This window comes from Tyto alba, unplaced genomic scaffold (assembly GCF_018691265.1).
Source record: "Tyto alba isolate M040663 unplaced genomic scaffold, T.alba_DEE_v4.0 Super-Scaffold_25, whole genome shotgun sequence".
Lineage (NCBI taxonomy): Eukaryota > Metazoa > Chordata > Aves > Strigiformes > Tytonidae > Tyto > Tyto alba.
This window is the reverse complement of record NW_024881299.1, coordinates 24,534-49,981: the sequence shown is the minus strand read 5'-3', so window position 1 is coordinate 49,981 and position 25,448 is coordinate 24,534. Positions and strand designations below refer to the sequence as shown.

At 63.6% G+C, this 25,448-nt stretch overlaps 5 protein-coding genes across 17 annotated transcripts; 2 read left to right on the top strand and 3 right to left on the bottom strand.

Moving 5' to 3' along the window:
• Nucleotides 1-11: 11 nt before the first annotated feature.
• Nucleotides 12-8,020, bottom strand: LOC116962289 (CLK4 associating serine/arginine rich protein). Of its 7 annotated transcripts, XM_042797275.1 has the most exons (20): nucleotides 7,497-7,931; nucleotides 6,390-6,487; nucleotides 5,865-5,966; nucleotides 5,126-5,205; nucleotides 4,814-4,898; nucleotides 4,286-4,431; nucleotides 4,082-4,178; nucleotides 3,837-3,915; nucleotides 3,681-3,754; nucleotides 3,527-3,568; nucleotides 3,185-3,412; nucleotides 2,556-2,810; nucleotides 1,966-2,145; nucleotides 1,829-1,868; nucleotides 919-979; nucleotides 757-815; nucleotides 564-610; nucleotides 366-448; nucleotides 216-240; nucleotides 12-109 (listed from the first exon to the last, which is right to left on the bottom strand). In XM_042797275.1, the coding sequence occupies exons 1-20, from the start codon at nucleotides 7,593-7,595 to the stop codon at nucleotides 67-69; spliced, it is 1,923 nt and encodes a 640-aa protein (XP_042653209.1). In that variant the 5' UTR covers nucleotides 7,596-7,931; the 3' UTR covers nucleotides 12-66. The 7 variants fall into 7 exon arrangements, 5 of the variants coding, with proteins under 5 accessions (XP_042653209.1, XP_042653205.1, XP_042653208.1 ...); XR_006165710.1 differs by lacking the exons at nucleotides 12-109; nucleotides 216-240; nucleotides 366-448 and having other exon boundaries at nucleotides 563-610; nucleotides 1,825-1,868; XR_006165711.1 differs by lacking the exons at nucleotides 12-109; nucleotides 216-240; nucleotides 366-448; nucleotides 564-610; nucleotides 1,829-1,868 and having other exon boundaries at nucleotides 756-815.
• Nucleotides 8,021-8,600: 580 nt separating this feature from the next.
• On the bottom strand, nucleotides 8,601-14,080 carry RELB (RELB proto-oncogene, NF-kB subunit). 3 transcript variants are annotated; one of them, XM_042797276.1, is made up of 12 exons: nucleotides 14,005-14,080; nucleotides 13,564-13,617; nucleotides 13,386-13,394; nucleotides 12,477-12,961; nucleotides 11,987-12,144; nucleotides 11,716-11,807; nucleotides 11,458-11,589; nucleotides 11,046-11,150; nucleotides 10,424-10,639; nucleotides 10,090-10,158; nucleotides 9,859-9,936; nucleotides 8,601-9,198 (listed from the first exon to the last, which is right to left on the bottom strand). In XM_042797276.1, the coding sequence occupies exons 1-12, from the start codon at nucleotides 14,018-14,020 to the stop codon at nucleotides 8,933-8,935; spliced, it is 1,680 nt and encodes a 559-aa protein (XP_042653210.1). In that variant the 5' UTR covers nucleotides 14,021-14,080; the 3' UTR covers nucleotides 8,601-8,932. The 3 variants fall into 3 exon arrangements, with proteins under 3 accessions (XP_042653210.1, XP_042653211.1, XP_042653212.1); XM_042797277.1 differs by having other exon boundaries at nucleotides 8,601-9,195; XM_042797278.1 differs by lacking the exons at nucleotides 13,564-13,617; nucleotides 14,005-14,080 and having other exon boundaries at nucleotides 13,355-13,394.
• A 209-nt stretch (nucleotides 14,081-14,289) lies between these two features.
• CLPTM1 (CLPTM1 regulator of GABA type A receptor forward trafficking) lies at nucleotides 14,290-21,433 on the top strand. Of its 2 annotated transcripts, XR_006165713.1 has the most exons (15): nucleotides 14,290-14,399; nucleotides 14,495-14,607; nucleotides 16,426-16,549; nucleotides 16,829-16,987; nucleotides 17,318-17,435; nucleotides 18,108-18,193; nucleotides 18,607-18,727; nucleotides 18,993-19,237; nucleotides 19,362-19,455; nucleotides 19,821-20,011; nucleotides 20,106-20,201; nucleotides 20,407-20,542; nucleotides 20,648-20,815; nucleotides 20,905-21,184; nucleotides 21,328-21,433. XR_006165713.1 is itself a non-coding variant. In XM_032995569.2 (14 exons), exons 1-14 carry the CDS (start codon nucleotides 14,325-14,327, stop codon nucleotides 21,096-21,098), a joined length of 1,920 nt encoding a protein of 639 aa, XP_032851460.2. In that variant the 5' UTR covers nucleotides 14,290-14,324; the 3' UTR covers nucleotides 21,099-21,433. The 2 variants fall into 2 exon arrangements, 1 of the variants encoding a protein (XP_032851460.2); XM_032995569.2 differs by having other exon boundaries at nucleotides 20,905-21,433.
• A 504-nt stretch (nucleotides 21,434-21,937) lies between these two features.
• ERCC1 (ERCC excision repair 1, endonuclease non-catalytic subunit) lies at nucleotides 21,938-24,068 on the top strand. Of its 2 annotated transcripts, XM_032995570.2 has the most exons (8): nucleotides 21,942-22,282; nucleotides 22,519-22,622; nucleotides 22,697-22,796; nucleotides 23,254-23,330; nucleotides 23,422-23,521; nucleotides 23,629-23,700; nucleotides 23,800-23,868; nucleotides 23,964-24,068. In XM_032995570.2, exons 1-8 carry the CDS (start codon nucleotides 22,160-22,162, stop codon nucleotides 24,015-24,017), a joined length of 699 nt encoding a protein of 232 aa, XP_032851461.2. In that variant the 5' UTR covers nucleotides 21,942-22,159; the 3' UTR covers nucleotides 24,018-24,068. The 2 variants fall into 2 exon arrangements, with proteins under 2 accessions (XP_042653232.1, XP_032851461.2); XM_042797298.1 differs by lacking the exon at nucleotides 23,629-23,700 and having other exon boundaries at nucleotides 21,938-22,282.
• POLR1G (RNA polymerase I subunit G) lies at nucleotides 24,031-25,171 on the bottom strand. Of its 3 annotated transcripts, none has more exons than XR_006165712.1 (3): nucleotides 25,062-25,120; nucleotides 24,804-24,971; nucleotides 24,031-24,548 (listed from the first exon to the last, which is right to left on the bottom strand). XR_006165712.1 is itself a non-coding variant. In XM_042797299.1 (3 exons), the coding sequence occupies exons 1-3, from the start codon at nucleotides 25,066-25,068 to the stop codon at nucleotides 24,194-24,196; spliced, it is 501 nt and encodes a 166-aa protein (XP_042653233.1). In that variant the 5' UTR covers nucleotides 25,069-25,171; the 3' UTR covers nucleotides 24,031-24,193. The 3 variants fall into 3 exon arrangements, 2 of the variants coding, with proteins under 2 accessions (XP_042653233.1, XP_042653234.1); XM_042797299.1 differs by having other exon boundaries at nucleotides 24,804-24,942; nucleotides 25,062-25,171; XM_042797300.1 differs by having other exon boundaries at nucleotides 24,031-24,326; nucleotides 24,804-24,942; nucleotides 25,062-25,171.
• Between the last annotated feature and the right edge of the window lie 277 nt (nucleotides 25,172-25,448).

Here is a 25,448-nt window from a genome sequence, read left to right as displayed (position 1 = left end):
AAAAAAAAAAATAGGGGAAGGACACGGGGTTTCCGTCTTTATTTCCCGGCGGCAACGCCATCCCTGTCAGTGCCGGTAGTGAGGGCTGCGGGAGCGGGACCGGGAGCGCCTGTGGAAGTGGGGGGTGTGGAAAAAAGTGGGGGTGAGTGAGGGGGGTTGGACCCCCATTGTGACCCCCTCCCAGGCGTGGGGTGGGGGACATGAGACACACGTACCTCCTGGAGGAGCTGTATTCCCGACCTGCAAGGCAGAGGAGCCACACTCAGGTGATGCTGGGACACTGTGCAGCCCTTTTTTCCCCCAAAAATAGAGCAGCTTTTTTTTTTTTTTTTTTTTTTTTTTAAGCCCCCCCCCTCAGCACTCACTGTAGCGCGGGGACGGGGACCGGCTCTGCCGGCTGTATTGCCTCTCCCACTCCTCCCTCTCCTTCTCCCGGCGTTCCCTCTCCCTGCCAAGAAATAAAATGAGGGTGTAGGTGTGTGTATGTGGGGGGAGGGGGGTGGCACGGGGGGGTCACGCTGTGCCGACCCACACTGCTGGGGGGGCAGGGCAGGAGGATTTACTTCATGCGGATCTTCCGCGCCATTGCCCGCAGCTCATCCTCCCGCTCCTGCAAGAGAAGAGCAGCCTGTTAACCATTCCCCTTTAACCAGTCCCCTCCCATTAACTAGTCCCCATTAACCTGCCCCCCCCTCGTTAACCAGCTCCAGCCGCCCCTGGTTGGACACACAGTGCCACCCTGCAGCCAGTCCCTACCTGTCTCTCATGCTCCTGTTGCAGCATTTTTTCCTGCGCTGCCTTTTTATCGGCTTTAACTGAAAACAAACAAAACAAAAATAATAGGGGGGGGCTCGGGGTGGGGGCTGGGGGGTGTGCGTGTAGGGGTGTGCAGTGGGGTGGGGCATGGGTGCTGCTTACACTGCCTGTTCAATGCCTTCTGCATGCGCAGCTTCAGCTTCTCCTGCGGTGTCAGTTTGGGCTGCAAGAAACCAGAGCTGCGTGTGAAGGGGGGGGGGACACGGTGCACCCACGGTGACCCCAGCTTGGGGACCCCCCCCAGTCACCGCCGCCCCCCCCCCCCCCCGGTGGATCTGGGTGCTGCCACCCCCTGGGTGCCACCTCTGAGTGGGTGGGTGGGTGTCCCCACGGGGTTTGGGTGTCTCTGCCCACATCGGTCACACTCGCACCCTTGTCCCCGAGCAGTGGGGATCACGGCATGTCACCTGTGGGTGATGTGGGGGGACCTGGGTGTGTCACCCGTGGGTGATATGGGGACAAACAGCAGCCGCCAAGGGTGGCGGTGGAAGGAGGAAACTGCGCACACCGCCCCCCACCCACAGCCCTGTGGAGGTGGCATCTGGGGACACGCAGGGACAGCTCCTGGGGACACCAGGGACTTGGTGGCATCAGAGCTACAGGGGACGGCCACCTCTCTCCAAAGGGACGGTGGGGGGGGCAAAGGGCTCCCCCAACCCCCTGCCACCACCTCCCCCCCCCACCCCCCAAAAAACAGTGTGAGGACCCGCCGGGCATGGGGACGGCCGCCAGTAAGACCCCCCTAGCTTCAGTGCAGGTGGCACCCAGTGCCTGCTGGATCCTGGGGTGGGGGGGTGGGGGTCCCCTGTTTCCCACCCCCCCTCCAGAGCCAGGACTGCCCCAAGTGGCCCATGGCCCCCGCCTAGCAGCCGCCCCCCCCCCCAGCTCCAAGGAGGGAGATGCAAGGGGTGGGGGGGGCACCCGGCGCCAGTCCCGGCACCTCCACCACCGCGTCCCTGAGCCTGCTCTGCAGAGATGCCAATTAAACAGGGGAGGTTAAATTCTTACTGACTTTGGCAGCTCCTGTCTCTTTACCAGCAGCACTTTCAGCCCTAAAAAGGATTAAAAAAAAATCCAGAACAGCGCAAGCATCAGCACAGGGGACATGGTTAACCACCCCGTGCCTGTGCGTGTGTTCCCCCCACTCACTTTTTCAGTTTCTCCCCCACGGCGGGCGATGCTGTAGGTCTCGGCGGTTTCTCGCGCACCGGAGACACCGACTTGCTGCGGCTGCGCGAGTCACTGGGGCTCCGGCTGCTCCGGCTGCTGCTCCAGTGTCGGCTGGACCTGCCGCCTCGCCGGTAACGCTCCCCAGACCTGGAACGGCTCCTGCGGATGGTGATGGTGGGGGGGCACACAAAAGCTGATTGGGTTCCCCGCCGTGACCCCAGCGGCGAGTGCAGATGGTGCTGGGGGAACCCGCAGCGTCCCACAGCCCCGGGGGTGAAGCCGCCCAGTAGCAGGCTGAGCGATGGGATGTGTTCCCTTCCCTCTTTTTGGCTGCAAGGACCAGTGTGGGACTCCCACTAACAAACTGGGACCAGGCTAGGGGAGGTGGAGTGCTGAGCAGAAGGGAGAGCGTGGCATGTGGGGGGATCGTTAAGCCCAAAGAGGTGGCGGGAGGGCGGCGGTTGAGCGGAAGGGCGACAATCCCCCGGCCAAACCCGCTGTGGAGTTGCCCAGCGCCGAACTGGAGCGAAACGGGGAGAAACTGGGCAAGGGCCTAGGGCGGAGCTCACCTGGAGCGGCGGCGGGAGCTGTAGCGATATCCCCGGTCGGGGGAATAGGATCTGGAGCGGCGGCGGCTGTCCCGCGAGCCCCCCCCGCCTGAGTAGCGGCGGCTGCGGCTGCGGGAGCGCGAGTAGCGGCGGCTGCGGGAGCGGCAGTAGCGGCTGGAGCGGTGGTAACCGCCGCCGCGGTGCGAGCGGGAGCTGGAGCGCGAGCTGGAGGACGAGGAGGAGGTCGGGGAGGTGGAGGAAGATGAGGAACGTCTCCTGGAAGGGACACATGGGATCGTTGGCACACGGGGGGCGTGGGGAAGGGACCATCCCCCCTACATGGCATCACGCCTCGAGGTTCTGCAAGCCCCCCCAAAACTCCCAGCTGTGCCAGGACATGAGCCACGCCGCTTCGTCCCGGAGCTGGCAGACATTTCCTTAATTTTAGGGCGCAAATTCCAGTCCCCCACCCTGCTCCCGTCTCCACGATGGCTCGGAGATACCCTCGGGGTGGGGGGTGCAGGCAGACGGCCCGTGGCGTTAGGTGATGGGGGGGCTCCCTCCCACCACGCTCTCCCCTCCCTGGTCTCGGGAGCGTGTCCCTGCGGGTAAGGGATGAAAAAACAAGCCGAATAGGAAAAGTTACCGACCGGGACGAGCTGCTATGACCTGCCGCGGTGCTGCCCGGCTGCCCTGGGGTGGAACGCTGTTTGCTGAGCGTGGCGGTTTTTCCGGGGCCACCGGGGGTTTGGGCGGAGGCCGCCGCCGCTTCCTCGTCACTGCCGCCGAAGCTGGTGATGAAGGTGATTTTTTCCTCGTGGCCTGGAGACGGGGTGCGGGAACGGGAGCGGGATTCCGACGTCGATTCCGAGGGGGAGCTGTGAGGCGGCAAGGAATGGGGTTGATGAAAATGCTCTCCCTCCCCAAAACCACCAGGGAGCTGCAGGAAAGGGACATCCCCAGCCCGGAGAAGCCAACCCGCGGGCGCTCACCGTTTGTAGGGATCGTAAGTGGGGCTGTCTCTCCGTGCGTAGCTGCAAAAAGGAAATGGGGAAAACGGTGGGACGTCACCAAGGGACACAGCCAGGAGCCACCCGGGATGGACGTAGGGGGGGGACCAGAGCCCTTTCTGGTGGCGGAGCTCACCTGGGCGGGCTGATTTTCCTCCCTTTCAAGCGTTTCTCCCTGAACTCCCTCCGTTGGCGGCGAGAGCGACGGCCCTAGGAGAGCAGCTTGAGCTAAGAGGCAGCACGGGACAGCGGGTGGGGGGCTTGCAGAGGGACAGGGCAGAGCTCCCCTCACCGAGTACATCGCCTTTTCTTCTTCTAGAGCTTTGGCGTTTTTAATAGCTTCTGCCTCCTCTTTGTCCTTCCGCAACATCCTTTTCCGCCCCCCCCCCAAAAAAAAGAAAAAAAACCTCAATAAGAGCCAGCACCCAGAAAGGAAGCAAATCTTTGGGGGGAGTTTTTTTTTTTTTTTTTTTTTTTTGGGGCGGGGGGGGATCCACATCCTCAGTTCAGCCCCCAGGCAGGAGGGGGAGGCCGTACCTGACGAAGTCGCCCTCGGCCATGCCGTAGGTGGTCGCCTGCTTGTTCAGGTCGGCCACTTGCTCCTGGTTGAGCTCGTCCACATCTACTTCCACATCTGCGGGCAGAGGCACAGGGCAGCTCAGCGCACCCCAAGAGGCAAGGCAGGGCTTGGCCCCTCTGCCAAAGCGGGGTGAAACAGCCCGGAAAAGGGAAAACCGTTACCGATATCAGGGATGACTTCGTCTTCGTCGGTGTTGCTGTCCTCCTCGGAGTCTTCCTCATCGCCCCTCTTCTCCAAGGAGTTCTCGAGCTCAGCCACGGTGCTGTCCTCATACGTGTAGCCGATGGAGGCCTTTTTCTCCGCCAGCCTGGGCACAGACACGCTTAGCCCCCGCCCGCTTCTTCCCTTCAGCGCGGTGCCAGGCCATGCGAGAAGGCATCGGGACAGAAAAATTTCCTTGGGAAGAAACCAGCCCTTCCTCCACCTCCCTCCTCAGCCAGCACCACTCTGGTCGGCCCTGCGACGGCCTTGCGGCCACAGCAACAAGGAAAGGACGGATATTTTGGCAACAGAGAGGTAGGGGACAATTTCAGAGCGTTACCGAGAGCTGTGCGGTCCCACCCCAGTAACGGGGAAACTGGGACCAGTTGAAGAGTGGGTGTTTCTGAGGCTGCGGGGCTGCGCTCCCAGCATCGCCCTTGGGGACAGGGATGTGACTACCATCCTCTGTCACATCTTCTCACACTCACTTCTTTTTCTCATCTTCGTTTGGCTTCTGGAGTCCCCCGTAGAGCTCATCGATGTAGATCTGATAGAGACACTGCTCCTCTGAAACTGCAACGGCAAGTTACCAGCCTGCTTTATGCCCTCCTGAGAGACAACACCTCAGAGAGCTGATTAATCGCAGCTCACTAGAAGGGACGCAGCTCTCCCAGCGCTCGGACACCCCCATCCCTTCACCCTTTGGTTGGCGCAAAGTCAAGCTGGGCTTTCCCCCGAATCACGGGGGCTCGCCCTGTCTCAGCATAGCCCCGACCCTCCCACCTCCCCGAGACACTTACTGCCGGCAAAGTCGTTCTGCACCAGGCCTCGGTACCGCTCGTAGTTACATTTTCTCTCGTCAGACTCCTGCTCAGGGGAGCTGGAAAGGAGCAGACGCGGCTTTTGGTGCTCACAAAGCCTCAGGGGATGTGGAGGTTCCCCTCTCCCCGAGGGGTTTTGGACCCTGGAAGAAGCCACGGCCCCTTTCTACTCCCGTTAAAATCAGACCCTCAGCTGCAGGGAGAAACCAGGGCTGGGGTTTGGCAGTGGAAAAATCACGTGCTGGTCTGGAATTCCTTTGAAAACTCAGCGAAGGAGCAGGAAGGGAACCTGTGGGGGGGAAACTGCCCTCTGCCCCAGGGTTGTGCTGGGACTTGATTAACTGCCTCACTCTAATTTTGGCCTTTTCATCACGCTCTCTTCTCGCAGACCCCTGCAAATTGCTCAGCTCCGTCCTCTCTGATGTTTTAGGTACCGAAAAGCTGCTGTGGGACTCCCCTTTGCCCCGTGCTCCAGCTCTACCCATCCCTCTGTGCTTGCTCCAGCTTATCCTCCTGCTACTGGGATCTCCGTGCTGGTCCCAGTATATAAAGTCTAAAAAAAAAACAACCCTGCCTGCCCTGCAGTGATCCCAGACGGGCTCACAGGCGACGCTGGCTCCGAAACCTCAGGCAACCTCTCCAAAACAGCCCCGAGATGGCCTGATCCAGCCCCGGCAGCTCCCGTCGAAGCGGGGTGCCCCGGCGCCCCACGGCTTACATGGGGTTCAGCAGGGGCGGGGTGTACATGGGGATATAGTCCAGGTGCGCCCGCACGTCGAAGCGATCGATCATGTTGTTCGTGTCCCCCTGCCAGGGCATCCTGTGGGGACAGAGAGGGGGTCAGGACCCCCCCAAAACCTAGAGAACCCCCCCACCCCGGGCTCGGGCAGCAGCGAGCGTGCTTGGCTCTCCTGCATGAGTCACTCCCGAGCGGGGAGGGGGGGAAAACAACTCGTTTGCCACAATGGCATCTACTAGAAGCTCCAGCGGAGCAAAATCCTTTTTATTCAGCTTTTACAAGAAAAAAACAGCCCTGATTCCATCTAGGCAAAAAGTGTGTGGGTGTCCCCAGACCCCTGAGCCCTCCCCAGTGGGTTTGGCAACTCTCAAAGACGCTGCGACCACACATGAGCTCCCATGGAAGGTAATGCTGTCAGTGAGACACCGACCACTCCCCCCAGCTCCCCACCCCCCCCCGGGGAAGCAGTGGGAGCCCCCTCCAGCCCCGTGTGGGGCCACTCACATGTTGACGGGGCTCTCGGCGGCCAACGCGACGGCCGAATCCAGGTGGACCTTGCAGGCCCGGCCATGCACCTGCAGGAACTGAGCTGGGTCCTTTTTCTAGAAGGAGGAAAAAACCCCAGGGTTAGGAAAATTAAAAAAAAAAAAAAATCCCACACAAAACACAACAAAGGAATAAAAACCCTGAGGATTTGAAAAAAAGAGAGCTGGAGCTACAAGCCCTGGGGAAAAGGGGGAGCCCTAAGGCTCCAGCACTGAAGAAAAGGGGGGAGCGGGAGCCCCGGGGAAAAAGGGAATCCCTGAGCTTCAGGAAAATGGGAAGTGGGATCCCTGAGCTCTAGGGAAAAGGGGGATTCTTGATTCTCAGGGAAAAGAGGGAGCGGGAGGCCTGAGCTGTGGGGAAAAGGGGGAGTCCCAAGCCTACAGTGCTGGAGAAAAGGGTGAGCCCTGAGCCTCCAGCACTGAAGAAAAGAGGGAGTGAGAGCCTGGAGCTCTGGGGAAAAGGGGGATTCTTGATCCCCAGGGAAAAGAGGGAGCACAAGCCCTGGGCAAAAAGAGGATCCCCAAGCTTCAGGGAAAAGGGTGAGTGGGAGCCCTGAGCTGTGGGGAAAGGGGGAGCCCTGAGTTTCCAGCGCTGGAAAAGAGGGAGCATGAGCTCTGAGGAAAAGGGGGAGCCTGGAGCCTCAGGGAAAAGTGGAAGCGGGAGCCCTGGGGAAAAAGGGCATCCCCAACTTCAGGGAAAAGGGGGAGCGGAAGCCCTGAGATGTGGGGAAAATGGGGGGGTCCCAAGCCTACAGTGCTGGAGAAAAGGGGGAACAGGAGCCGGGAGCTGGGGGGAAAGAGGGGAGCGGGAGCCGGGGGGAAAGAGGGGAGCGGGAGCCGGGGGGAAAGAGGGGATCCCCGAGCTCTGGGGAAAAGAGGGAGCAGGATCCCCAAGCACAGGGAAAAAGGGGAGTCCAAAGCCTACAGTGCTGGAGAAAAGGAGGAGTGGGAGCCCTGGGGAAAAAGTGGATCCCTGAGCTTCAGAGAAAAGGGGGACCCCAGTCCAGGAGGCGCCCCGAGAGCCCCCAGGAGCACCCCAACTCGGAGGGGGGGCGAGGACACTCACGATCTTCTCGTAGTACTCCCTGCGGCGCTCGGCTCGCTTCTTGTAGTCCACCATCATCCCCCGCAGCTTGCGCTCATGCTTGCGGGCTTCGTGCCACATCCTGGCGACCCCCCCGGTTCGTGTGGGAGGGTGGGTGGGTGGGGGGAACGAAGAGGAGGAGGTGGCGGTGTGGGGAAGGCTGCTCCCTGCTTGGGGGGGGGGGGGGGGGGGGCTGTGTTAGGGAAGACGGAGAGACACCCCCCTGGGAGACAGCAGGCCCGGCCCCCCCCCCCCACACGCGGAAGAAGGCGCCGGGTGCTGGAGCCCCCCGGGGGATTAGGGGGGGCCCCTGCGGGGGGATTTGGGGAGGGGAAGGGGGGGTGTATGGGGGACAGACGGATGGACGGACAGATGCGGCCCCGCCGCCATTAAGCACTCACCGCCGCCGTCAGGCGACCCGGAAGCGGAAGTGAGGCGCCTGCGGAAGAGCCGGCGGAAGGGAACAGGGAGCTGCGCGTTGGGACAGGGGGATGACGTAACGGAGGGGAGCGGACCAATGACAGAGGAGCGTGGACACGGGAGGGCCGCCCACCCGGGGGCGGGGCCTGGAAGCAGGGGCGGGGCCGGTTTGGTCCCGGTGCCACAGTGGCTGAGCTGGCCCTGTCCTGTTGCTGCTGGGCCCGGTCCCAGGGCAATACTGGGCCAGGCTGGTCCTTGGTGCTGGTCCCAGTCCCACTCCTACTGGGCCAGGCCAGTCCCTGATGCTGGTCCCAGTCCCAGGGCCAGGCTGGTCCCTTCTGCTCCCAGTCTCATACTTGGCCAGGCCAGTCGCTGGTGCTGGTCCCAGTCACAGTCCCATGATGGGACAGGCCGGTCCCTGGTGCTGGTCCCAGTCCCAGTCTCATACTGGTCAAGGCTGGTCCCTGTGCTGGTCCCAGGGCCATACTGGGCCAGCCTGGTCTCTGCTTCTGGTCCCCGTCCCGTACTGGGCCAGGCTGGCCCTCCCAGCTCCTTCCCCACACCAGGGTGTGGCCGGGACTTCCCAGCGGGGACTTCCACTGCCAACCAGTCCTCCCAGTATCCCCCCCACCTCCCATACCCGGGGGGGCAGGCCGAGGCTGGGGCTGGAGTCCACACCTTTATTACACCCCCCCCAGTCCCCATCACCCGGGGACAAGGGACCGGGGTGCTGGCACGTCCTGTTCCCCCCCCACCACAGTGCAGGGGGGGCCACCCAGTGCTCCCCCTCCCCCCCCCCCCCATAAATATAGTGCAAAGCGGCTTAAATGGGGCTGGGGGGGTTGTTCCCAGGGGGCTCCGTGCCGCCCCAGCGGGGCCAGCCGGCCTGGGGCAGGGCAGGGGGGATGATAAAAAGGGCCCCCCCCCCAGCTTGGGGCGGGATTAGGGTGCCCTAAATTGGTGCCGAGGGGGGGGCTCAGACGTCCCCCAAGCGCAGGTCAGCTTCTTTGTAGTGCCCGGGGAACATGTGGGTACCCACCAGGCTGGCGGTGGGGTGGGGGTCTGCAGGGGGGAAAGGGGGGGCACGGGGGGGGGGAGGCGTAGGGTTCGGCCAGCAGCTCGGGGCCCAGGCAGGGCAGGAAGTCCGTGGGGGGGTACTGGGGGGGCAGCCCCTCGCGTAGGCCCGGCGGGACGAAGGGGACGTAGAGCTGGGGCAGGGCGTCGAAGGGCTCCGGCTCCCCGGTGAAGAGGGCGAAGGCGTCTTCTGCGGGGGGGGGGGGGAGGGGTTGAAAGAGGGGGTGGAGGAGGGTTTCGGGCAGCCCTCCCGTCCCACCCCGAATAACCTCCTGGGGGGACACCAGGGCTGGGCGGGGAGCGGGGGACATGCGGATGGCTCAGGGTTGTGGGGACCTCGCCCAAATCTGGGGGTGACCCTGGGGGTGGGGGGTTTGGGGACCTCTCCCAAATCTGGGGGTGACCATGAGGCTGCGGGGGGCAAGATTTGGGGACCTGTCCCACATCTGGGGGTGTCCCTGGGGCTGGGGTGGGGACTTAAGGGACCTCTTCCAAATCTGGGGGTGACACTGGGGCTGGCGATGTCTCCTAAATCTGGGGGTGTCCCTGGGGCTGCGGGGGGGAAGATTTAGGGACCTCTCCCAAATCTAGGGGTGACCCTGAGGCTGGGGGGGGTCCCCAGGGGCCTCTCCCAAGTGTGGGAGGACCCCCACAATGAGGGGGGGAAGGTCCCTGGGGACGCGGAGACCTCTCCCACTCCTGGGGGGGCTCTTCTGACCCCAGATCAGGCCAAAATGCTGCCAGCTCCCCACTCCCCCCTCCACCGTGTCCCCCCCCAAGTTGAGCCAGGGGTGCCAAGGGGTCCCCAAACCGCCGTGTGTCCCCCCGCCCCCCCCAGAGGGACACCTACCTGCTGCTGGCAGCGGGGCGAAGTGATCCATGTATCCTGGCGGCTTCTTCATCCTCTTGGCTTTGATCCCATACGGATCTGTGGGGCCGGGGAGGGGGGTGAGGGGAGGACTCCCCCACCCCCAATTCCTGAGCTGGGAAAGGGGTGGGGGGCTGGTCCCCAGTGCTGGGGTTCCCCCCCCACACACCCTGAGGAAGGTTTCTCCCCTCCACAAGGCCGTCTGGCACCCACCTGAACCCGAGAGCTCCTCCAGAACATCAGGCATCCCCCGCTTGCGCTTCACGTTCACCCCATAGGCATCTGGGTTTTTTTGGGGAGGGGGGGGAAGGTGAGCCCCAGGGTGTGTCCCCCCGCCACGCTAGTAGCCTTGTCCCCACACTGACAGCCCGTCTCCAACCCGTCCATTTCCATCCCCACCCCACTGACCTCCCCCCATCCCAAGTGGGGTGTTCCCAAACCCCCGGGGCAACACCCCAACGCCACGAGGGGGGTTGGGGGGGGGCTGCGACACGCCCCACCCCCCCACCTCTCCCCCCAGTCCCAGGGCATGTGGCTAGGCAGGTACCGTGGTCCTTGGGCAAGTAGGTGAAGCGGAAGGACTCGCTGCAGACGCTGTCGGTGAGGCGCTGCAGGAAAACCTCCACCTCCACAGGCTCAGCCAGCTCCAGGTGCTGGTATGGTGGTGTCTTGAAGACGATGGCGACCTGGCGATGGACATCGGCCTGCGAGAAATCCGCCCGCGCTTCCCACGTCTCCTTCCGGAAAACCACTGCAATGTCCTCTGTGGGGGGTGGGGTGGGCCGGGGAAGGGGGGGCGTGTCGGTGTGGCAGTGGGATCCCCCCCTTCCTGCCTTCAAAGTCATCTACCGCCACTTTCTCCAACAGCCCGAGGTCCACCAGCACCCAAAATCCCTCCCAGTGTGATTTGGGGTCCTCCCCCTCCAGCCCTGGGGCCCTTCCCCTCCAGCAGAGGGGCTGGGAGCCTGCAGGACCCCCTTGGTCTCCCCGCTCCAGCACCCAGAGTGGGGTTTAGGAGCCTGGGGGAGCCCAACACCTTTTGGACCCATCCCCAAAACCTTCCAGCACCCATCACCCTCCTTTACCCACATTCTGGCTTCCCCAGAGGTAATTTGGCCCCCTCCCAAGATGCCCTCAGTGTTGTGGGGCTCCCAGTTCGCCCCCAGTACCTTTCTGGACCTTGTCGCAGAGCAGGTAGAGCTCCTCGCCGCCCGTGCAGGGACCGCTCTCCTTGTTCATCCGGCAGATCCGCAGCTCCGAGGTGTTGGTGGACTCTGAGGGCAACGTCATGGCTCAGGCTGCAAGCTGGCAGCTCCCAAACCCGCCTCGGGCACTATGACCAGCCACCGGACTGGGACAGGGCACCAAACCGTAACCCTGGGGGACAAATCCCCACTAGCCACGGTGGGACAAACGCTGGCCAAAGCAGCAGCTCGAGCTGGGCCCCAGTGAGGGACCGGCAGGTGCAGCCTCACCACCCGTCCCATCCTGGAGCCAGACACCGCAGCAGGGAGGGAGTTTTGGGGGTCTGGTGGCCCCACTGGTGACATGGAGTGTGTCCCCCCCTCCACGAGCACGTACTCTTGTCGAAGATGGGCTCCGAGAGCACAGGGCTGAGGTGCCGTGTCTGCCCGGAGCCGTCCTTGTAAGAGGCCTGGAAGCAAATCCTCACCACGTTCATGTCCACCTCTTGATGGTTCTTGAGGGAACCGGCTGAGGAAGAGGAGAGGGGACGGTCAGCGGCCCCCACGGAGCGGGGTTGGGGGCAGCCCCCTGGATCTGGATCCCCCACGGTGATAGATTCTCGGTCCCTTGGAACAGCTCTGCTTGAACCCCTACCTTTGAAGGGGTCGATACCCAACTGCAGCTTCTTCTCTATCGCCACCTCGATCTCCTTTTTCTTCACGCACTGGATGCCCAGGTTGCTAAAGCTGCCAGGGAGCAGAGACGTGCTGGGGAGGAAGCTCCCCCCATCCGAAAAACCCCAGGGGACCCCCCAAAAAACAGCCCTTGTCCTGCCGGTGCCGGTTTCAAGCCGGGACGATGCCAGTGACCCGGTGCGGCTTGCAGCGGGACTTGTGTCCCCCCCCTCCCCCTCGGTGGGATTTACCTGTGTTTGGGGTTGGTTTGGGGCTTGAGGACGACCTCGCAGAGCCCGTTGCTGCAGTCCTTGCCCACCAGGCCGTGGGGGTGGATGCGGTAGGGCCAGTCCTTCCACACCAAACACGCTGTCACCTTCACCTCGGGGATCATGTGGCAGTTCAGCAGCTGGGGAGGGGACACATACACACACACACACGAGATGTCAGTGAGTACACTGAAATGGGGCGGGGGTCCCGTGCTTCAGAGACATGGGGGCGCGAAAGCACCCCAGCACGGACTCCAGCACCCACGAGGGGTCCTAAAAGCACCCCACAGGGGTTGAGTGTCTTCCAGTACCCAGCTGGCACCCAGCACCCTGGGGACACATCACATCGCCTGCACGGGAGGCCTCTCCATTTTAGGACAGGCACGGAGCGCCCCAACCCCCTTCTGACACCCCCAGGCTTCAACCGCGGGGCCCTGGGCTACCTCAGAGCTGGACCACTGGCCATGCTCACCTCGATGGCCGGCAGTGTCTTGCTGGCATCGGTGCTGCTCTCGCCCAGGATGCTGCCGGCCGAGCGGCCCTCACACTCGTAGCGGAATCGCATCCCCCGTTGCTTGGGCTGCTCCGTGATCACCAGTTTGGGCGGCTCCGCCAGTTCCTCCAACTGGTCTTTGCTGTGGCCGGGGGCTGGACACCAGCGCTGCCGCCCGCCGGCACCCGCTGTGCCACGCGGCACCAGTTTGGGTGACAGCGAGAGGGTGCTGAGGCTCTGGGCGAGCTGCGGGGACCGGGAGTCGGCCGGCAGCACCGTGGCACCGAAGGGTGCCAGGCTGGTTGCCAGAGGGCAGGGCTCAGCTGGGCACAGCGGCCGGGGGGCTACCACGGGGCTGGAGCCACGAGCCACCAGCTTGGCCGAGCCTTTTGGCAGCGCTTTGGGCAGGGCGGGGGCTGGATCCAGCTGGAAACCATCCTCCTTCATGACCTCTTCAATAATCTCTGCGGGATGAGGAGGATGTCAGCACAGCCCTGGGAGGGGAAGGACCCCCAAGTTGCTGGTAAGCCTCCCCTGGGCTTGCCATGACCCACCCCCATTTGCCCTGAACCAGGGGAGGGGATGCAACCGGTCGGATCCTGATTTATTTTCACCCTCAAATTCCTCCTTTGTGCTCGAGGCAGAGGACGGAGCATCGGTGGGGACAAGATGCCCCATCCCCTCCCCTGGACCCCACCATGAGGCGGGGGGGGGAGGGTTGCCACTTCTCTGCCCCCCAAATCCTGATCATGGCCCCGGGGAGGAGGGATCCGGGCAGGCAGAAGGTGGCTCTGTCACCCGAAGCTCCGGGATCCTGCTCCAGCTGAGGGGCCCCAAAAACGGGCGGAAAAACTTACCGGCTGCCTGTGTACCACTGGGTCCACTCACCTAAATCATCTGAAAAGGCAAAAACCCACCCCTGAGTCCAGCACCGCCCTGACCCAAAGAGGGGGAACACCTCCAGCCTGTGAGGGCCACATTGGGGTCACCGCTCGTCCTGGGTTCCCAGCCCCAAGGTGGGTGGGTGGGGGGAGACAGTGGGATTTAGGGTGAGGGGGGGTCTTACCGGTGACCGGTGCGGCGTGCGCCATGGCCAGGCCGGGATCCTGCAGCGCAGCTCCTGCGGGGACAGGCGACCGTCACCCCACGGTGCAGGGGTGGGGTGTGGGGGGGTGCGGGATGGGTGTGGCCCCCCACCCCTGGAAGCTCCCGCAGATGAAGGATCGGAGGATCCCCAGGGCCGTGCCCACCCCCGGTGATAGAAATCAGGGGGATTCCCGCCCCGCCCCCCAGGCGGGATCAGGGGGTCCCCGGGAGCACAGAACCCCGCGAGAAATGCGGCGATAGCCCCGCGGGGGGGCTCCCCTACGATCCCCTCCAAACCCAAAGGCGGGAGCGGGGGGCAGTAGCGATGGGGCCGCTCCGGCGGGTAGGCCCCGATCCCCGAGCAGGTCCCGGTTGTAACACCGGGGCTGCTGGTGCTGGGCCGGGGGGTACAGCTCCTCACCGAGCGGCACGGCCATGTCCCCCCGCCGCCGCCGCCGCCGCCGCCGCCGCCGCCGCCGCCGCCGCCGCCGCCGCCGCCGCCGCCGCCGCCGCCGCCGCCGCCGGAGCCCGAGGCCGCGCGGCCGCCGCCGCTGGAAATCCCCGCGCGGGCGGCGCCGCCATTGGCCGCCGCGAAGGGTGACGTCGCTAAAAGGGGAGGGGGCGGGGGGGGGAGGGGAGCCGGGAGCTGGGCGGGGGCGGAGCCGATGGCGACGGGGGCGGGGTTTCCCGCCGTGACGTTGCCCGCCGCCGCCGGTCTCGCGAGAGCGGCGGCGCAGGAAAATGGCGGCGCCGGGGACGGAGGTGGCGGCAGCAGCAGCAGCGGCGGCGCCGCCGCCTGCGCCGGGCCCGGGGCAGGTACGGACAGGCCCGTCCCGGGCGAGGCCGCTGACCGGGGAGGGGGAAGGTTTCGCTCGGCTTCACGGCACCTTCCGTCGCTGCTGTCCCCGCAGGTGACCAGCAACGGGAGCGCCGGGGGCGACGAGGCGGCGGCGGCGGGGGCCGAGACGCAGCGGCAGCAGCCGGCGCCCAACGCCTGGCAGGTCATTAAAGGCGTCCTCTTCAGGTGAGCCTGCCCTCACTGCCGCCGGCCCGCCGGCCTTCCTCCCCCACCGTGGCACCGCTCGCCGCCTTTTCCCGGGGCCCGATAACCCCGGGACCCCGGAGGGCGGTGGGGCGGGCCGGGGGCTCCCCTCCATCCCCCCCAGGGCACAGTGCGGTCCCTTGGTTGTGGGAGGCCCGTGCTGCCCATCCCCGCACCTCGGGCATCCTGCCAGGAGGGGGGAATCCTGTGGGGCTGCCACTTAGGGGGCTGTTACCCCCCGCGCCACACCCCTGCTGCGGGATTTTTCCAGAGCTCTGGGCTCTTGAGTTCCTTCCTGATTTTTCCCTGGAAGCCCGGGGGCTGCCTCCCCCCTGGGCGAGGGCGGCTGATGCCTCCCGGGTTTTCCCTTGGCACTGTGCCGGATCCAAAGTCTACGCTCCCACTTCTGCGAGAAGGGGATCCCTCTCCAGCTGGGAAGGAGGAGGTCGGGGCGTTTCTGCTGGCACACCCGGAGCCGGCGTTGGGGTGCGCTGGTCCCAGCCTCGCCGGAGCTGGTGGTCTCAGCTCTCAGACCGGCGCTGCCAAATGGGTTGTGAATCCACTCCTGGAAGCCAAGACTCCTTGTATCTATCCACAAGCTGCCTTCCTGCTCCGCTTCTCCATCCATCTCCTTCCCATCCTGCCGAGGGCAGGTTTTTCCCTTCCAAAGCACTGTTTCCCCCCATGGATCCGGCCTCCTGGCTGGCAAAGCTGGGATGGGAAGAGCTTTCTGTCATCTCATCGCTCCTGGAAGCACTTGGAAATATTCCACCCATCCTGGTCGGCTGGTGGAGGAGGCGTGAGGGAAAACTTGCACCCGTCGCTTGACCCCAAGTGGGTGATGTCCCCGTGCCGCAGGCAAAGCACACGGGTCTGTTTCCTGAAAACTTTGGAAGAAAAAACATCCCCCCAAGTATTTCCTGAGTGAGCGGCGGTGTCCTGGATTTACGACTGCTGATGGGGCTGTGGAAGAGCTCATGCGGAAGCTTTTTTGGGCTCTCGAGCTTTCCACACCCCTTTGGCTCAGAGCATTATGCTGAACTAAACCCTGAATTATCTTGGGGTGTCCGGAGATTTTTTCGCCCGTGGCACAGAAGCGGCTGTCGCTTTGTCCTGGGAGCTGTCCTGTCACTGTTCCCAAGCTTGTTGCTAAAAGGCTCCTCACATTTTACTCGCAAAGGAAACCAGAGCTTGAAACCCTTGTACTTTGGGACACGCTGCCAAAAACCTTCCAAAATGGGGTGGGAAAAGGCTCAAATTCTTTTAATATGCTCAAATGCTGCTGCCTGGCTCGGCTCACGGAGGGCTGTGGGGACCATGCGGAAAGGACCTGTCCCGGTCTCTGTGCTGGGAGCAGCCCCGGGGAGCTTTGGCGAGTGACTGGAGCTGTGTGCCGGAGGTTGGGACCTGTTGTGGCTGTGGGTTTGGAGGGGGGCGAGTGATCCGGGAGCCGCTCCAGGCCCTGCGTGAGCGGGAACGCACTGAGCTTCTGCTGCACACAGCCGGGGGCCAGTTTTATCCCCTTGGTTGGGTGCTGATTTGGTTTCGGTGTGTTCCCACTCTGTCTGGCGCTGGGTTTGAACTGGCCCGTGCCTCTTGCCCAAGGGTAAATGCCTGCTGTGTTGGAAAAAAGTGAAAACAGTGAATTTTGAACCACACACTCGCCCGTCCGGCACTAATGGTTTTTCCCTTCCCAGGGAACTGGGGGCGGGTGGGGGCCTTGTTCACAGGAGGCCCTGATTTAGCTGGGGAGGGGGGCTAAAATGCCTGAAGCAGCTTCTCCCCGCCTTCCTCCCACAGGATCTTCATCATCTGGGCCATCAGCAGCTGGTTCCGCCGCGGGTCGGCGCCGCAGGAGCAGAGCAGTGTGGGTGGGACGCCGCGAGCCCCAAGCCGAAACCTTTTCCCCAAGGACACTTTAATGGTAACGCTGGCAGAAGCTGCGCTCTCCTGTTGCGGGTGACCAGCAGCACAGTGGCTCTGGGGCTGGACCTGCTGCTCTAGCTCTTGAGCTAGATCTTAAATCTAGCGGATCTAAACCTCACCTCCGCCCGGGGCTGTGGTGTCAGCTGAGAGTTATTTTTTGGGGGTCAGCAGAGCGCCGAGCTGGTTTGGGAGAGGATGCTGTGGCACCGTACAGCAGAGCTGGAGCGGTTTGGGCACCGATACCTCACCGGTGACTGACATCCTCCTCTCTCCTCAGGACCTTTACGTTTATATCTCTGAGCATGAGCACTTTACGGACTTCAATGTCAGCTCGGCGCTGTTCTGGCAGAAAAGGGATCTTGTCTACGGGGACTGGACCAGTGGGGAGAATGCTGACGGGTGCTACGAACACTACGGGGAAGTCGACATTTCACAGGTGGGTGCACCTGCTAATCTTTCTGGGAGGTTTGAGGCCAGCTGGGGGGATCGTTGAGGGATTGCCGGGATGGTGCTAAGAGCCATCTTGGGAGCTCAGAGTGGAGCCGAGGTGTGGAACGGCAGTGCCCCTGCCGTAGCGCATCCCTCCTGTCACATTTATCCCTGTCCCGTTTGCTTCGGGTGGTGGGTGAAACCCTGTGGGGTGGGTTAGTGTCTTTTTCCGGGCGTGCTACGGAGGCGACGGGGCTCGATGGCGTTGTTTTGGTCAGCCCCGTTGCAACCGGCTGTTAAAGGCTTCAGGTTTGCCTCGATTCGGGTGTGATTTCAGAGCGTCCAGCAGAACGGCTCCATCTACATCCACGTGTACTTCACAAAGAGCGGCTTCCATCCCGACCCCAGGCAGAAAAACCTCTACAGGCGCCTCGCCACTGTTCACACATCGCGAAGTACGGCCCGGGGCGGGAGGGCAGCGTGTTGGGGTGCTGGGGAAAGGGGCACCCCAGTTCCCCTGTCAAAATGGGAGCCTGAAGGAGTCAGGCTGAGTTCCGGCTTTGGCTGGTGCCTGAAGGGGAAAATTAAGGCAAATATCTGATGCCCCGTGGCCTCCTGCGCGCTGGCTCCGCTGCTCTCCGAGCTGGATGTTTTCTACACTTGGAATTTGTCTTTTGCGAACCTGTGGAGGAAAAAAACTCTTTAAATCTCTGCAAGCTCTTGGTTTCCATCCACATCGTGCTGGCGGTGGGGTCCCTACCTGTATGGGGGTTGCGGAACCACACCACTGTTGAGAAGGGGAAGAAATTGCCATGGTTAGGTCTTCCTGCAGGACGGGAAGATCTGGACATTTAATCTCGTGTGTTTTCCTCCAACAGAGATGCAATCCCCTCGAAGGTTTGGCTGTTAATCTGGTTTATTGGCCCCAAACTACAGCCTTTCCCTTTGATAACTGGAAGATCTGTGAGCCCGTCCAGATTAATTAGTCCTCCTGGGGGGGGATGTGTCGTGAGGGAAATGGGTTTCTCCAGTCAGCTTGTGCCTGTCCTGGCAGGCCGTAGCCTCCTTTAGATTTCCTTCCCCGCCTTCTTGTGCAGAGCTGGAAACGCTCACCTCTTTACTTCCAGTGATCAACAAATACAAGCGCCGGCGGTTCCAGAAAACCAAGAACCTCCTGACAGGCGAGACGGAGGCAGACCCTGAAATGATCAAGGTAACCAGCTCTGCCTTTTGGTGCCCTTTGGTGCCCTTTGGTGCCCTTTGGTGCCCTTTGGTGCCCTTTGGTGCCCTTTGGTGCCCTTTGGTGCCCTTTGGTGCCCTTTGGTGCCCTTTTGGTGCCTTTTGGTGCCACATTGGCCAAACTGCAAAATAGTAATGCGCCTGCAGCTGATCTGTTGGGAAGCGCTGCAGAGATTCCTCCTCCTGCCTGGGGCATGTCCTTCCTGCTCTGCAGAGGGGGAAGAGGAGGAGGATTTTATTCTAGCTTTTCCAGGCCGGGAAGGTTGGCTCTGCCCCTTCCCGCTCCTCGCTCTGGTGCCTTGTTTAAGGGCGGGGGATGGCGGTGGGTGAGACGGAGGGACGCCAACTGCCGTGCTGGTGACAGAGGCGGTGCTATTCTTGTTTCAGAGGGCGGAAGACTATGGTCCTGTGGAGGTCATCTCCCACTGGCACCCCAACTTGACCATCAACATGGTGGACGACCACACGCCCTGGGTGAAGGGCAGCGTGCCACCCCCCTTGGACCAGTGTAAGGGCTGGGGTGCGCCGCGGCTTTCTGAGGCTGGCCTGACTGTCTCCTCTCCTTGGAGGATGTATTTGGGCTTGTGGAGGGGGGAGCAGGGGCTCGTTTCTCCGGCGCCAGCATGACTGTCCCCCTCCCCACCTCTCCGGGAGCTTGGGCCGGGGTTCACCAGCCTCTTGGTCTCTCCCAGTTGGCTGCTGGTGGTGACAATGGCTCTCGCGGCTCCCCGTCGCCTGCTCAGCCCTCCCTCTGCTCTTTCTCCCGGCTCCAGATGTGAAGTTTGACGCCATCAGCGGTGACTACTACCCCATCCTCTACTTCAATGACTACTGGAACCTGCAGAAGGACTATTTCCCCATCAACGAGACCCTGCAGCGCCTGCCCTTCCGCCTCTCCTTCTGCCCGCTCTCCCTGTGGCGCTGGCAGCTCTACGCCGCCCAGAGCACCAAATCCCCGTGGAATTTCCTAGGAGAGGATCTCTATGAGCAGTCAGATGAGGAGCAGGACTCGGTGAAGGTGAGAACAACTCGTGGAGTTCCCTCTGCCTCATGCCCGACTGGATCCCGCCCTGGTGGGATGGGACGTTGAGCAGCAGGAGGGTGGGATGGAGCCTTGGGGAGGTTTTTGATGCTCATTCCAGGTTGCTCTCCTGGAGACGAACCCCTACTTGCTGGCGCTGACCATTGTTGTCTCCATCGTGCACAGCATCTTCGAGTTCTTGGCCTTCAAAAACGGTGAGCGGCAAGGGGAAGGTGATGAAGGCGGTGGCACCGCCTCCCCCTTGCTCCTGCTTCCACTTCTCCCTGCTTGCGACGTCTTTCAGCAGACGTAGCCAAATCCAGCTGCCTCCTGGGCAGGCTGTGGTGTGCACCGAGGCACCCAGCGCTCCTCTGGGCTGACTTCGAGGGCAGAAAGCTGGAAACTTGGGGTTTTTTTGGGTCCCCTGCCGCCTGCATTGATGCCAGATGGTGGTTTGCTGTGGTTGCTCGGCTCCGTTGTGCACCACCAGCTCCTTTCCTTCCACCGGGCTGCCGTAGTTCTCCAGATTGGGGGGGGTTCCCCTTCCCCTCCAGTGGGGTAACTGGGTCCCTTCCACCAGACATCCAGTTCTGGAACAGCCGGCAGTCTCTGGAGGGACTATCCGTCCGCTCCGTTTTCTTCGGCGTCTTCCAGTCCCTTGTCGTCCTTCTCTACATCTTAGACAACGAAACCAACTTCGTGGTGCAAGTCAGCGTCTTCATCGGGCTCCTCATTGATCTCTGGAAGATCACAAAGGTCATGGATGTCCGGGTAAGTGCTGGGGTGGGCTTGGGGGGGGGGTGTGTGTGGCAGTTCTGGTGGTGCCCCCAGACCTGCTCGGTGACATCGTTCCCTTCTTTGCCAGCTGGACCGTGAGAACAAGGTGGCAGGAATGTTTCCCCGCGTCACCTTCAAAGACAAATCGACCTACATTGAGTCTTCCACGAAGGTGTACGATGACGTGAGTTGGGGGGCATGTGCCGGGGTGGGGGGGTCAAACACCTCCCCTTGTTTTTATCTTCCCCCCAGTTCCAGCACTGGGGCTCAGGTGGTGATGTGGGGGCTGCGGCCATGGCCCAGCAACAGGGTGGGGGCTCTGGCACCTTCCCAGCTGATTTGTGGGTGGTATTTTTGTGTTGTGTGTGTGTGTGTGTGTGTCCTTGCAGATGGCTTTTCGGTACCTCTCATGGATTCTCTTCCCCCTGCTGGGATGTTACGCCGTGTACAGCCTGCTCTACCTCGAGCACAAGGGTTGGTACTCGTGGGTTCTGAGCATGCTCTACGGCTTTCTCCTGACCTTCGGTGAGTGCCAAATGCCAGAAAAATGCCCCCCACCCAAAAAAAGCTATTTCCCCACTCCCCCCTTCATTATGCTCACAAGGACCCCCCCCCCGCCCTTTTCTTTAGGCTTCATCACCATGACCCCCCAACTCTTCATCAACTACAAGCTGAAGTCGGTGGCCCACTTGCCCTGGCGCATGCTCACCTACAAAGCCCTCAACACCTTCATTGATGACCTCTTTGCCTTCGTCATCAAGATGCCCATGATGTATAGGATAGGCTGCCTACGGGATGGTATGTTTTTGGAGGCGGGGGGGGCTGTCTGGGCATCCCTCTTAGTCTCAATACCTTCCCTCTTCTTTTCCTGCCCCGCCTCCCTCCAGATGTCGTCTTCTTCATTTACCTCTACCAACGTTGGATCTACCGTGTCGACCTCACACGCGTCAACGAATTTGGCGTCAGCGGGGAGGACCAGGTTGCCCCCCGACCCCCCTTACCCCCCAGCCCCCCCACAATGCTGCCCACGGGGGGACCCCCAGGGGGGGAAAAACCCCCAGAGGACAAGAAGAAGGATTAACCGACCCCCCCATCCCCCTCGCTTGGTTTTTACCAAAGCCGGCTGCCCTGCTGGGCACCGGATGGGGGGAGCGGCCGTGCCATGTGGTGGGTTTTGTTTGTTTTTTTGTTTTTTTGTTTTTTTTTTTTTTTCCCCCCTTCCCCATTTCCCTGGGGATTTGGGGGGTGGGGGGTGGGGGGTTGGCTGTGTAACCCCCCCCTCCTCTCCCCCTGTGTTTCATGTCCCCCAGTCCCGTCAGCGTTGTACACTCCATCCCATTGTGCCGGTGTGTAGGACAGTGTCACGGAGATCTCGCGGCGTCGCCTCTTCCATAAAGAGCTGATTTCACCCCAAAACTACTCGCCTGTGGCCCCCACCCCCCCAAGAGGTTCCCCCTTTATTTGGGAGGCACCCCTTTCCCTGTGCAGTGCTGGGGGGCCCAGAACTCCCTCCTGCTGCTTTGGGGGGGGTCCCGGGCCTTGGGGGGTGGTGCCCAGGGGTGTTGAGGGGGGCTGGGGCACTGTGTCCCCTGGTCCCGCGTGGGGGCCCAGGGGTCTTTTGGGGGGTGGGGGGGGTGTCCTGGTCCCGGGGATCCTTCCTGGTGCTTTCCAGGTCTGGGAGTGGGGGGCTGCCATGTTTCTTCCCCACACGTGACGCGGCTGCGGCCGCACGTGGCGGCTGTAGCGACGTCACTGAGCCGCGGACGCGCTCCTTGGCTGGAGGCGCCGTCAGTCCGCCCGAGGGGGCGGGACCCGGGCGGCCGGGGGGGCTGGCGCCGCCGGTTCCCGCCCCCTGGCCCGATCCCGCCACTGCGCCCCCCCCCCCGCCCCACTCCGTGTCCCGCCCCGCGGTTCTCCGCTGCCGCATCCCCGACGTGTGTGTATGGGACACACACACGCTCCCACCCGCGACACCCGGCCCACGGGTCCTAACCCCGCCCACCACCATAGAGACGGGAGGACCGGCCTGACCTGAGCGGCACCAGGGGGGTGGGCGTTGCTTTCCGGATTGACAGGCGCGGAGGCCAATTGCCGCGCGGCGGGGAGAGATAAGGCGGGTGGGCGCTGACCCCCGCCCCGGCCATGGCGGAAGAGCCCGGCGCTCCGGCGGGGGCTCCCCCCGGGCCCGCCCTGGGAGACGGGCCCCCCCTGCCCGTGCTCAAACCGGGCGCCAAGAGCAGCAGCATCATTGTCAGCCCGCGGCAGGTGAGGAAGGGGATGGACACCGTGTCGTGTGTCGTCCCCCCCTTCCCCCCCCCCCATATTTTGGGGCACCCCGTAGTGGCGTCGGAGGAGGGGTGGGTACATAGAGACCGGGCGCGGGGGGACGTACCCGCTCCGCCCGGGACGCGGGAGGGGGGTGTCCCGAGGGGGACGGGGGGAGGCCCTGATCCACCCGTCCGTCCGTCCGTCCGTCCGTGCCCCCGTTCCCCCCCCCACAGCGGGGTAACCCGGTGCTGAAGTTCATCCGCAACGTCCCTTGGGAGTTCGGTGACATCGTCCCCGACTACGTGCTGGGCCAGAGCACCTGCGCCCTCTTCCTGAGGTGAGCTGGGGGGGCCCGGGGGGGGGGCCCGGGGGTGCCCCCGGCACCAGCCTGGCCTTGCTGCCTCCCCCTAGCCTGCGGTACCACCATCTCAACCCCGACTACATCCACGAGCGGCTGCGGCGCCTGGGCCGGAGCTATGGGCTGCAGCTGCTGCTGCTGCAGGTTGATGTGGTGAGCGGCTCCCTGTCCCCTCTTCCCCTTGTCCCCTCACTCTGCTCGTCCCCCTGTCCCCTCATCCCTGTCCCCTTGTCTCCGTCCCCCTGTCTCAAAGGTCCCCATCCCCTTGCTCTGCTTGTCCCCCTGTCCCCTCATCCCCATTCCCTCGCTCTGTTCGTCCCCCTGTAACCTTGTATTCATCCCCCTGTCCCCACCCCCTTGCTTTCCTGGTCCCCTCTGTCCCCTCATCCCCATCCCTTCAGTCTGCTCATCTCCTTGTCCCTGTCCTTCTGTCCCCATCCCTTTGCTCTCCTTGTCTCCCACGTTCCCATCCCCTTGCTCTGCTCATCCCCCTGTCCCCTTGTACCCATTCCCCTGTCCCCTCTGTCCCCATTTCCTCGCTCACCTGGTCCTCCCTGTCCCCTTGCTCTCCTGCTCACTGTCCCCACTGTCCCCCCCATCCCCTCCGCAGAAGGACCCGCACCAGGCGCTGAAGGACCTGGCCAAATTCTGCCTCCTGGCAGACTGCACCCTCCTGCTCGCCTGGAGGTAGGGGCCATCCCTGCCCCACCCTGGGGGGACCCCGCTGTCCTCCGTGGGTGCCCCCCCGTTCCCCCCTCACTGTCCTGTGCCCCCCCAGCCCTGAGGAGGCTGGCCGGTACCTGGAGACCTACAAAGCCTACGAGCAGAAGCCTCCTGACCTGCTGAAGGAACGCGTGGAGCAGGATTTCCTCTCCCGGGTGAGCTACGCCCCTTCCCTGCACCCCAATTTTGGGGACCCAGAAAGAATTTTGGGACCCCCCCGAGGGTCCTCTGATCCACTGCCCCCCCCTCCCAACGCCCCCAGATGACCGACTGCCTGACCAGCGTCAAGTCGGTGAACAAGACGGATGTGCTGAGCCTCCTGACTGCTTTTGGGGTGAGCCACCCCCTGGGGGGGGGGGCGTGCCACCACCCCTGGGGCACAGTGGGGGTTGGGGACGTGTTGTCCCCCCTCACCCTCTCACCCATCCCACAGTCGCTGGTGGCCATGGTGGATGCCTCCAGGGAGGATCTGTCCCTCTGTCCCGGCGTCGGGCCGCAGAAGGTGAGCAGCGAGGGGACATGGGGGGTGTGCCCTCCCTTCCCCAGCCCCCCCTCACCCCACCCTTTGTGTCCCCCCCCTTCTTCTCCCTCTCCCAGGCCAAGCGGCTCTTCGATGTCCTGCATGAGCCCTTCCTCAAGGTCCCCAAATAAGCAGCCACCCTCCAAATCTCCATTTTTATAATAAATTTGATTTATCGGTGACACAGCCTTTGGGGAGGGGGGACACACATGGGGACGGGGGGGGTCACTCCGGCCGCTCCCGCTTGTGCTTCTTCTTTCTCTTGGGCACCTTGGGGGACACCCCAATGTCTGCGGGGAGGCTCAGCTCATTTCCCCCCGCCTCGACGGGTGCTGCCCCCCCTGGTGTTGACACCTCGGGCATCTCCGGTGGCTCCTTCATCATCGTCGTCGTCGTCTTCTTCCTCTTCTTCTTCACCGGCTTGGGCACGGGGAGGGTCACTGGGACGCCGGGGGGGACCCCAAAGCTCTTGGTGACGGTGAGGCAGCCACGGAGGGGGGGGGGCGCAGGCCAGGGGGCCGGCGGGGGGGGAGGCGGGGGCCAGGAGGAGGGTGCCTTCGGCTCCCCCCGGGACCCCCCATAACCTGTAGAGCCCCCCATCCCCATCCCTGGAGGGCTGGAGCTGCCCGCAGCTGTCCAGGGGCACTGTGCAGCCCTCCAGGCTGGGGGGGTGGGACACAGGGTGGTGAGGGTGGGGACAAACGGCTGCTGGCACTGTTCCCCGCCCCCCCCCCCATGACTCTGCCACCAGCCCTGTGACCCCCCCCCCCCCCCATCCTCCCCACAGCATTGTCACCACCCTGTGCCCACCCTCCCCAAATTGCCACCAGCCTTGTCACCTCCCGGATGGCGCTGTCACGCCCCTGTGCCCCCCCCAGATGTCACCGACACCCTCCCCGCCCCTCCCCGTGACTGACCTCTCGGGGCTGAAGTCGGCGGGGGCGCGGATGAGCCAGAGCTCAGTGGAGGGACCCTCCAGGGCCTCCCCCCGCAGCCCGGGGAGGGGCGAGGGGGTCACCGCTTCGAATTCGGGAGGGCACCGGAACCGCATGGGCCCTGGGAACGGGGCGGGGGGGCGGAAAATGCTGTGACACCCCACGTACCCCCCTCCGTGGTCACATACGCCCCTCCTGTCCCCCGTGGGACCCCCAGCCCCCTAAACCTCCCCCGCTCACCCTCCATGCCGCCGCGTGCACCGCGTGGCCTCGCCCACCCGGACGCGCCCACTCAACCTCACAGCGCGGGAGCGCTTCGCCTTCCCCCCCCACCCCCGCGGGGCAGTTGGTGCGGTCCAAGTGGCGGGAACAGCGGGGGCGGGACCTACAGCGGAGCCCCGCGCTCTCCCCGCCCTAAGATGGGCGTGACCGAGTTGCTGCCGGGCGGCGTTTAAAGGTGCAGAGACCCCCCCCCGCCCGCCCCCCGGGACCACGCGGGGACACTTGGGGGGCCCGGGGGGGGCTCAGGGTCACCCCGGGGGTCAGGGACAGCGCGTGGGGGGGCAGGCCCCGGACTACAAGTCCCGGCGTGCACCGGGGCTCGCCCGACCGGCCGGGCCGGAGCGG

Bases quoted from the DNA above. Each gene is read 5' to 3' on its own strand.
- ERCC1 (XM_032995570.2), top strand. From the start codon at position 22,160: ATGGCGGAAGAGCCCGGCGCTCCGGCGGGGGCTCCCCCCGGGCCCGCC. The intron at 22,283-22,518 runs GTGAGGAAGGGG...CCCCCCCCACAG, and splicing joins TCATTGTCAGCCCGCGGCAG to CGGGGTAACCCGGTGCTGAA. The intron at 23,331-23,421 runs GTAGGGGCCATC...GTGCCCCCCCAG, and splicing joins ACCCTCCTGCTCGCCTGGAG to CCCTGAGGAGGCTGGCCGGT.
- POLR1G (XM_042797299.1), bottom strand. The intron at 24,549-24,803 runs GTCAGTCACGGG...CCACCCCCCCAG, and splicing joins GCCGACTTCAGCCCCGAGAG to CCTGGAGGGCTGCACAGTGC.
- CLPTM1 (XM_032995569.2), top strand. From the start codon at position 14,325: ATGGCGGCGCCGGGGACGGAGGTGGCGGCAGCAGCAGCAGCGGCGGCG. The intron at 14,400-14,494 runs GTACGGACAGGC...CTGTCCCCGCAG, and splicing joins CTGCGCCGGGCCCGGGGCAG to GTGACCAGCAACGGGAGCGC. The intron at 20,202-20,406 runs GTGAGTTGGGGG...GTGTCCTTGCAG, and splicing joins CCACGAAGGTGTACGATGAC to ATGGCTTTTCGGTACCTCTC.
- RELB (XM_042797276.1), bottom strand. The intron at 11,151-11,457 runs GTACGTGCTCGT...CGTTGCCCTCAG, and splicing joins GGAGCCCATCTTCGACAAGA to AGTCCACCAACACCTCGGAG. The intron at 9,199-9,858 runs GTAGGTGTCCCT...CCCCCCCCGCAG, and splicing joins CGCCCCGCTGCCAGCAGCAG to AAGACGCCTTCGCCCTCTTC.
- LOC116962289 (XM_042797272.1), bottom strand. From the start codon at position 7,595: ATGTGGCACGAAGCCCGCAAGCATGAGCGCAAGCTGCGGGGGATGATG. The intron at 5,206-5,864 runs GTAAGCCGTGGG...GCTCCTTTCCAG, and splicing joins CCGCCCCTGCTGAACCCCAT to CTCCCCTGAGCAGGAGTCTG. The intron at 2,146-2,555 runs GTGAGCTCCGCC...CACCATCCGCAG, and splicing joins AGCTCCCGCCGCCGCTCCAG to GAGCCGTTCCAGGTCTGGGG.